General features: G+C 33.4%; 1 protein-coding gene across 2 annotated transcripts; it reads right to left on the bottom strand.

Moving 5' to 3' along the window:
* Positions 1–9: 9 nt before the first annotated feature.
* On the bottom strand, positions 10–9,705 carry LOC105499937 (killer cell lectin-like receptor 2). 2 transcript variants are annotated; one of them, XM_071090136.1, is made up of 6 exons: positions 9,623–9,705; positions 8,139–8,305; positions 7,002–7,091; positions 5,806–6,045; positions 3,965–4,107; positions 10–2,513 (listed from the first exon to the last, which is right to left on the bottom strand). In XM_071090136.1, exons 2-6 carry the CDS (start codon positions 8,251–8,253, stop codon positions 2,403–2,405), a joined length of 699 nt encoding a protein of 232 aa, XP_070946237.1. In that variant the 5' UTR covers positions 8,254–8,305; positions 9,623–9,705; the 3' UTR covers positions 10–2,402. The 2 variants fall into 2 exon arrangements, with proteins under 2 accessions (XP_070946237.1, XP_070946238.1); XM_071090137.1 differs by lacking the exon at positions 7,002–7,091.
* Between the last annotated feature and the right edge of the window lie 148 nt (positions 9,706–9,853).

Here is a 9,853-nt window from a genome sequence, read left to right as displayed (position 1 = left end):
CACCCACAATCTCCCATTTTATTCCACACTGACAATTTTTGGTCAGAAGGCAAAAGTACCTTGCAGTATTGCAATGAAATTATGATATATTGCTTTCCTGTGCTAATTTTTTTTCAATAAAAGTGAGAGATTAAAAAGAAGGTGGCCAGGTACAGTGGCTCACACCTGTAGCCCCAGCACTTTGGAAGGGCGAAGTGGGCTCATCACTGGAGCCCAGGAGTTCAAGACCAGCCTGGGCAACATAGTGAGATCCCATCTCTACAAAAAATACAGAAATTACCAGATTATCAGGGTGTGGTGGCACATGCCTGCAGTCCTAGCTACTCAGGAGACTGAGCCAGGAGGTCGGGGCTACAGTGAGCTGAGATCATGCCACTGCACTCCAGCCTGGTGACAAAGTGAAATCCTGCCTCTAAAAACAATAAAAAAGAGAGAGAGAGAGAGGAATTGAATATGTGTAACATAGATAACCAGGGCTCATGTATATATATTGTAAGAAGAAAAGGGAAGAATTGGAATATAGTCAGAGATGAGATTGATTGTTTGTGTTCTGTCTCCTTTCCTCCCCCACCCTATAGCTAGGAGTTATTAGCTAATGACAATTCTTTGAAAAATATCTAAAGCATGACTTCTATTTTAGTAAAATGGTTGATTAAGTGAGTTCTTTAAAAACAATTTAAAATACTGAATAAAAAATGTTAAGCCTTCTTGAGTAACATCATAAACTGATAAGAAGCAGATTCATACTCAGGCTGAATATGAAGTAAAGTAAACTCACTGCAGAGAACAAGTGAAGCACTGAAGATAGTTTTTCCCTTAATGGATGTAGTAGGCTGAAATGAATTCCACTCAAGATGGAGATTCTAAGTAGAAGATAAGCTACGTAGGACTGAGAACCCAAAGGGATATACGTTCAGTATAAACCACCTAGAATTGTCTTGAACCTTGGATCTAAGCAGAAAAGAAAACTGATAATCCAACTTAAGAATTCAAAATCAAAAAGCATCCCTCATATGTTTGCATTTGCTGTATTACTTAAGAAAGTTCAAATCTGCTACAGGAAAATAAAGAAACAGGTAAGGAAGATAAATGAAGCCAAGTAGCTTGTAAGGCACAGGTAGAACTCACAAGATGTGTTAGGTGTGAACAGGTAAAATTAGTAACATATGAGGTGTTAGATATAGATACCGTAAATAAAGTATGTGTGCATTAAACATAGACAAAAAAAGAAGGGATCAAATAGACACTAAACATACACAAAATATACATGAGGCTCATACACACTCAACATTCATGAGGTCTTAAATTCACCACCCATTGGTGATTCCCATTCTGGTCTCTGCCCAAGAAACACAGATTGAATCCACAGCTGCTCATCAGGTTAACTGGAAACGTACAGCTGTGGCCAGGCTTACACATTCCTGTAAGACAGAATCTTCCCTGTAGAAAAACACGTGTGCTGGCCACAAAAACTTTGTCTGTTGGGTCCCCTTACTCACACCACAAGATGGCCCCATATCATCATCAGGGGAGGATTATGTCATATGAAGACTGCATAACCCAAGATTCAGGTGATCCTTTCACCCTGCACCTTATCCCGAGTGCAACAACTTATCCTCTCTTTCCCTTTGCACTGTGCTATGGGTTTTACTCTGGTTTAACCAACTGTGATTTGACGATCTTAATTGGGCCTGTAAGCCCTTCTGTTCTGTGACCTCTGGAATAGTCTGCCTGGGAGTGTGCTTGAAGAACATGATTACATCAAGGTAATTCCCTCTGCATGACATCTTTTGCAGGTTTGCAGTCCAGAATTACAATACTTGCAGAACCCACACTTAAAATTATAATAATTAAGATTTTTTAAAAGTCAGTGAATAGTTTAACCAGATTAGAACTAAATGTAAACCCAAGAGTTTACTAATAATGTACTTCAAAATAGAAGGTCTATAGTGAAGGTGTATATACATATATATTACATGTTTTATATGCTATGTGTGTATAAACTAATCATATAAAGTAACTCGAAATAAATTTTTTGGATACTCAGGATACTCATTTGTGGTTGTGGGAGGGATCATTATGGCTGACTTATAGGATGGTCCAATCAGTTCGTACCACCCACCTTCCTTTATGATTTTGTTTCATTTTATGTACCTCATAATACATATTTCTGGGCATGTGTTTAGCATGATACTTTTAAAATTATTATTAATAACTCTTTATGGCCTTCTCTTCCTTTTCTACCTATACTTCCTAAAACACTCTTACTCATTGTTCTAATTGTTACTAAAGACTCCTGCTTAAAAATGAGTTAAACTGTGTGAAATGAGAAGAGACTCTCTTTAGACACAATCTTTTCACCCCCCCACACCAGTGTTATTGTTTGACTGCATTCCAGACACTTACATTCCAGGAGATGTGCCATTATCAATCCATTTCCACTTACTTTCCCTTTTATCATATGATAATCCAATCCAGTAATTATTTTCATAAATCTGAGATTGAATGAAGGCCTATAATAGAAACAAAACATATTAAGTGACTAAATTCCCATCTGTGTGATGAGTGAGAACAAGCACAGGTCAAGGGGCCGGCTGTTTCTATGGTCAGTACTCTGCTACTCTCCACATCATCCTTCATCCGTTCTCACTAGAAAAACCTCTCTTCCCTAGATCCCTGCCTTTCCATTTCCCAAAGTCATTTCCCCCTCGTATTAATATATTATTCATTTATGTTAAAAAAATGGCTGTCAGTATCACAGATTATTTAAAACATGGAAAGTTTCAAATCCAAATATCTACCAACAGGAAAGTTGTTAAATATTTTTATAATGCTTTATGAAACTATCCAAAATCACACGCCAGGAGAATACTTAGGATGTAGAAAATTGATCATCACTTAATCTTAAGTGAAGAAAGGAGTCCTCAGAACAAATCTATTAAAATAAAAAGGTGTGTGTATGATAGGGGTGCAGTAAAATCTTAAGCCCCATAAGAGGAAGCCTTGCTATAGTTCCACAGCTGGAATGGGTGAAGTATTTGAAAGTATTTACTATGTCTAAAATGTAATATATCCAAGTGACATATTACATAATGTCTGACTAAATGACTAAATATATTTTAAAATATAAGTTTAAATGTGACTGTTTTACACTTGATATGAAATTATCATATGAAATTATTTCATAACTTGATATCATGAATTCTTTTATGCTATGATTTTAAACATTCATTAGATTTGCATATATATTTTCTGTTGTTTTCCTAAACAATGAATAAAGGTTTCAGGCTAATCTTTGCAAACATATCTCTATAAAAACATGTTTTGAGTATTTGGATAACTTTTATTAGTAACACTTTTTAAAAATTTTAAACACAATTTTTTAAAAATTCAATATTGTTATATTCAATATTATTATCACTATCATTCAATATTGTTACAATATGTCACTATATTTTCTCTTTTTACAATTCTGTTTTAAAGATACACATCTTGAGATAATATATAACAATGTTAAGTGAGTGTTACCTACAAATGCAATGAAAATCACTATTGAGGCAAATTGGTAAAGCTGTTATCACTTTTATGTTCCTCATTATTATCTCCATTTTGAAGATAGGCTCAGAGAGGTTAAATAAATACTAGAGGTCATCCATCTCCCTTTCTAAGGAGTCTGCGGTATAACCACTCATAGGGAGATGATTTGCAAAGACGCAAACAGCATCCTTAATAATAATGGTCATCACGATAGATAACATGTATTGAATATTTAGTAAGTAGCAGAATTATATGACCACTAGCAGGGAGTGTTTCCTGGGAGCCTCTTAACTATACCATTTTGCTCACACAACAGACACACAAAGACTAGCTAAGGTCTCTCATTCTGGACTCCAGTCTGTCTTCAATATCTTAGGTCCAACATTGAGAGACAGAGTCCAAGAGAATAAAAGTGAATGTAAAATACCAGTTCATCTTTGTCATCTATCTTCAAAAAAGATGATCTACAATGTTGACAAGTTTGTTTACATCCCTTCCAGTCTTTCTTCTGCATGGTAAAATAATAACAGTTTACTCCACAACAGGACCAGTGGTCTTCAGAGAATTTGCCTACAATATATTAGGTGAATCATCAAACTTCTTGTCATCTGGTATTCTGCTAACCAGAGCAATATGTTTCTCAGCCCTCCATAACTAAATAAAATCCCAATAGCAATCAATAATGATAATACGAGGTTCATCAAGATTCTAGAATACAAGAGATACCTTCACTCCCATGTCCAATGCAGCATTATTCACAATAGCCAAGCTATGGAAACAACCTAAATGTCCATTGATGGATGAATGGCTAAGGAAAATGTGTTATATACAAAAAACAGAATATTATTCAGCTTTTAAAAGAAGTAAGTCCTTCTGTATATGACAACATGGATGAACCTTGAGGACATAATGCTAAGTGAAATAAGCCAGTCACAGAAGAACTAATACTTTATTATTCCAATTATATGAGGGATCTAAAATAGTTAAACTCACAGAAGCATATAATGGTGGTTGCCCAGGGTTGGAGGGAAGTGGAAATGAAGAGTTGTTCAATGGCATAAAGTTTCAGTCATACAAGATGCCTAGGTTCTAGAGATCTGCTGTACAGCGTAGTGCCAATAGTTAATGATACTGTATCGTACACTTAAAAACTTATTAAGAGGGTAGATCTCATGTTGTGACCGCAAATACATAAATAAATAAAAAGACATGAGGAAACTTTTGGAGATGATGGATATATCTATTACTCTGATTGTGGTGATGGTTTCAGTTCTGTCCAAATTCATCAAATTGAAAACATTAAAAATATGCATTTTTGTATATCAATAATAATAAAATTGTCTAAAAATAATAAAACTGAATTAAGTTTTTAAAAAAGATTTTAGAATGTTTTCTAAATAAAAGAAAAATTTTTTTTAACTTTTTCTTTTCCTCATATATTTTATACCATACTAAATTTTTAAAATATTACTCAACCTTTAAAAATGGAGATGGTAAATTTCTACTAATTACCGTGCCTAAATGAGATTAAATATACAAAAGTTCTTTGTAAACTCTAAATCCTAAACAAATATTTAGTAATTGTTGATTAACCAGGTCAATTAATTCCATCATTATGCAAGATAATAGAGTTTACTGTATGAGATTTAATATTTTTATACCTTAGATGCTTGTAATGGTATCATCACACAGAGTTGCACAAACATTAACACTATGGCAAATCTTGTAGATGTGCAGGAGGGAGTACATATTGATCACAAATAGACCAAATATGTGAAATCAAGGCAGAATGGAAACACACATACGTGCATGACACACACAATTATCTTTATAACAGCATCCAAATAAAAGTCCTTGTGCCCATTTTAGTGCAAATATATTTTAACTGAAAACCTCCATATTCTATGTCAGCAAAAAGTGGAAGTCTTTAATTTGCTCACAGGACCGAAATGATCAGAATTTTCAGGGGAGTTTACATACTAGTTCACCTTTTGGGAGCAGTAATAATGTAAGACGTGCCAATGAGTTTTGGGAACTATAGGCTTTTACTAATCCAAACATGGATCCTGGAGTCCCAATTCCGTATTTGAAACAAGCAAACCTCCAAGATACCCACACTACATCTATAAGGCACAGAATAAAAGTTGCCCAGTAGACCTCAGAGATCACTAATACATATCATAAGCCTGTTTATTAGGCTTCAAGGATTATGGAGGGGAAGAAATAATGTAAAATCATGCAATCTTTCTTTCAAGATTTCCTTCGTACCTGTATTTTGCAAAAATTTTAAAACGATCTCATTTTCTCTATGACATCTGCTCTTTAGCATGAGGAGTGAATCCAGTTCCTTTTTCTGCAGAAAGCTGTCTTTTTTGAGACTGTCATATTTTAAAGTCTTATTTGTCAAAAGCTGCTCTTTTAAGTAGTTATCATTTTGCATGATGTACTTTTCACTACAGTTTCTTAGAATTTCCTGCTGTTCATGTTTTTCTTGAACACACTGAAAGACTAAAATAGCATACATATAATACAAATAAGTACTCATAATAGTTAAATATTGAAATTTAAGACAAAGGAAAAAATTTTACTCTGACAACCATTAATCATTACTTTAATTAGTTATTACTTTAATTACTCATTTGACATTTAGAAAGTAATACCTCAACAAACTGACCATAAAAAGGGAAACATAAATTTCTCACCATTAGCAACTTAAGTGTAGGATAAATAAAATAAAATATCTGAATAAAATTATGAAGGTGACACCTTATTTCTCAGTTTAGTTCATTTTTAATAACACATCATTTATAAATAAGCATGAAAGTAAAAGTCAATTTGCCAACATTTAACCACATATCTTCTGCATATGAAAATCTGAACTAAGAAACATGAAGGGATAGCACAATTATTATTGGAGCAGATAGAATATCCGCAGCAGAAGAGAGAGTAAGATCCAGATATGTAATTTTATCTGAATATAAAATATCAGTGATTTTTCTCTAAAGATATGAGGAATTCAAACAAAAGATAAAGCTTAAATTTAATATTATGTAACAGCATGTGTAGATTGTTTTACTAAACCATTTCGTCATTACATACTTTGAGAAATGTCAAGAGAAAGCCATAATTTCTTTTGAACAGTTGTCCCTCAAAGAATGTTTATCTCAGATTCACAATAATCAAACCCAAATGGCAGAATACATGTATTACTAAATCCTCTATGAGAAGGAATATTACCATGTATTATACACAGTGAGACAGCTCATCACAGATTCAGGGTCAAGGTTAAGTACATTAAAAATGACACTGTGATATGCCCAGAAAAAAATCACCAACAAAGGCCAAAGCCACCTGGGACACTCTCTGATTACAGACGGGGAACAATGGATGGAGCATGGTTAATATCTGCACAATCAGGGGTTACTGCTGCTACTCAGACAAGAAAGCTGTATTTTACTACTCACTCTTTGTCACCAACACTGTGACTATCATCAGAAGAAATAAACAGAGGATCCCAAGAGTCACTGCAATGAGACACCAGGGCACTGAAAACTCTTTAAATACAAAAATAAGGAAAATAATCACCAGGGGAAGAGCTCGGCTCACTACTAATCTTGACCTGAGAAACCATTTGAAACAAAGAGACAATCTTCTCTAAAACTTTGACAAAAATATATCACAGAAGTATATTTAAATGTGTAATCTGGAAGTTACATGCATGCATTGTAGAAATCCCCCACACAGGAAAAGTTCTATAGGATTTAAAAAGTCCATCCCGCATAAAAGCACCAATAGCAGTAGACACAAAACATGTAGTAAAATCTAAGCTAGCATGTGTGCTCCTTCCTGTGATCACAACTAATCATGAAGAGAAAGGAAAAAGCAGTCAATAATGCTAAGAAATTAGTAGTCAAATAGTGGATATTCTGAAGCTGCAAATATGGATGGCTCCATCTTTGAGGGAGTTTCTAGAAATCAACTTTTCTTCCTTTTTCATCAATTCTATTTTTCTCTAAACAATACTATAGCCTTTTGCTTTTGAGATCCTCAGTGTCTGAAAGTTCTATCTCTGATTATATTAAAGCAGTAAAAGTTATTCTCATTGTAGAGGTTAACAATGATCATATTTGAAGGGAGAGAGAGCAATAGAAAAATTAGAATGCCCTTTTGATTCAAACATTGTTTCTGCATCATTGCCATTAAGATTTGGTAAATACTTAAGGCATATAAAATATCTTCTATCTGCATAAAAATGTTGTTTTAACATTGATTTTTCATTTCTTACACACTCTCTTATACTTTTAAGTCTCTAAGAAAACGTAAGGTTTTCTTCAGACTCTAGTCTGTCCTTTATTATCAAGGCCTCACAAATTCTTCTTGACTAGATTTAAATAAAAACATTCTAATAGCTTCTCAAATTTAAAAGAATTCACTCATTTCTCCATCCTCATAACTTAAAAAAAATACTTCCACTACTCTATCCCATTATAGTTTCTTATTACCAGCCAAAAACCAGAAGTACAGATAGGAATCTTTTTTCAAATGTCAAAAGTTTGACAATCCATAAGAAACAGGTGAATGTAGATGCTTAAAATGCATACCTTTGTCATCAGTTTTCCCAGGCCTTTGAGTATCATCAGGCCTTAATCTATTCTGTGACTCTGAAGGAGACTGCAAAAATCTCAGGGTTGAATAAACCTCTCCCTGATCATTCATCTTTAGAGTAAGAAGATAAGTTTTGCATTCAAATCCTGCAACAGGATGGCTTCTGTTGAAAGAAAAATTAAAATGTCAGCCAATAGGAACACACCAGGATTTGATGCTGAGAGATGTGTGTGTGTCTGTCTGTGTCTGTTGGTGTGTGTTTATTAACTAAGTGCCTAAAGCATGTAGAGTGAGCCTCATTTATAGAAGAAATGAAAAATCTTTCAACATTTTTGTTAAAGTCATTTATACTTCTAGTGATCACAGTCATAATAATTAGAAAATAGAGAAATGATGAGAAAAAAAAATCTACCAATAGATTATTGTTCTATTCATCCAGCCAATTTTGCTCAAAATATTCAAAATACATATACAAATGTTGGGCAAAATTGATACCACCGTAAATCACTGAAACACTTTAAAACTATCAGTTCAACAAAAAATCTAAATTCTGAAAAAATAAAAATAGCTTGGCTTTTAAAAACTTACATGTATTCTAACATATATATAAATATAACAAAGTTCTTGCATTCTTTTCAACCATACTTGACTCTACCAGAGTGTTTCCCAAAATGTATCACACATACCCTCTACAAAAGAATTATTTGAGGGTTAATATTGCAAATTGGTTAACATTCCAGATTCAGTGCCTTTTGCAAGATGTACTAAATAAAAATCACTTCAGTTGGAGCCCAGACAGATGTATTTTTAATCTCAAATTATTCCATGTACATTAAAATTTTAGAAATAATCTTCCAGTATATTATATTGCCAGAGAAGCCTAAATGAAAATAAAAGTTGTCAACAGGCAGTCATTAATGTCCATAAAAGATTCAACTTATTAATAAATGTCAATATAGAAAAGAATAATTAAATAGCAAATACCTAAAATTTACTTCTTATGTTAGTCAATATAAAAAGATGATACCCAAGAAACGAGAAATATGAAAAAACAAATTGCACATGTAACCATATTCTTTTCTAAATTTTTTTAATTTACAAAATTTTCTAACCCAGTCACATTTTCGCTAATTTCCTAAGAAAAATAAGTATTTTCCACTATAGAGTCATTCAAGATGGATAAAATATATAAATCGTTAGACTTAAGTAAAAAGTAATTAACCCCTCAAATCTCTATTCTTTATTTTGATAACACAAAGCAAAAGTCATAGCATATTGAGAAAGAGAAAATAACTTTTTGTTAATACTGAACTACAATTTCCTTCAGAGTAATGCAGCTCTAATAGAATCAGTAGCGAATGCTTTCCTGTCATTCCTGTTATAATGCTAAGTCATTTGTAATTAAATGCCATATTTCTAGAACTAGTAAGACTAAGGATAATCTGGTAGAAAGATCTGAGAAAATAAAAGCGGATATTACCTGTATCTGTGCTATGCAGTGGTGCAGGTGGAGAAAGCTGATGTCAAAATGAGGGAGAAGCTGGCCTTTCCGGTCCTGGATCCCTAAGGGTTTATAACATGAAAGGCAGAAATAAATTGTCTTCGAATGTTATTCTAACTCAAAATTTTCTGCCCCACCTCTTGACCAAAGTGGTAAGAGGAAATTGTATGATGAAAGCTGATACTGATGGGAAAGGAAAGATGGTCAAGA

The sequence above is a fragment of the Macaca nemestrina genome, unplaced genomic scaffold (assembly GCF_043159975.1).
Source record: "Macaca nemestrina isolate mMacNem1 unplaced genomic scaffold, mMacNem.hap1 Scaffold_592, whole genome shotgun sequence".
Classification (NCBI taxonomy): Eukaryota; Metazoa; Chordata; class Mammalia; order Primates; family Cercopithecidae; genus Macaca; species Macaca nemestrina.
The sequence above is the reverse complement of the archived record's forward strand: the minus strand, read 5'-3'. Positions and strand labels throughout refer to the sequence as shown.

Coding starts and splice junctions, on each gene's coding strand:
- LOC105499937 (XM_071090136.1), bottom strand. CDS start 8,253: ATGAATGATCAGGGAGAGGTTTATTCAACCCTGAGATTTTTGCAGTCT. Junction 6,046..7,001: donor CACAGTGTTGGTGACAAAGA/GTGAGTAGTAAA, acceptor ATGCTATTTTAG/TCTTTCAGTGTGTTCAAGAA. Junction 2,514..3,964: donor TAGATGACAAAGATGAACTG/GTATTTTACATT, acceptor TTTCTATTATAG/GCCTTCATTCAATCTCAGAT.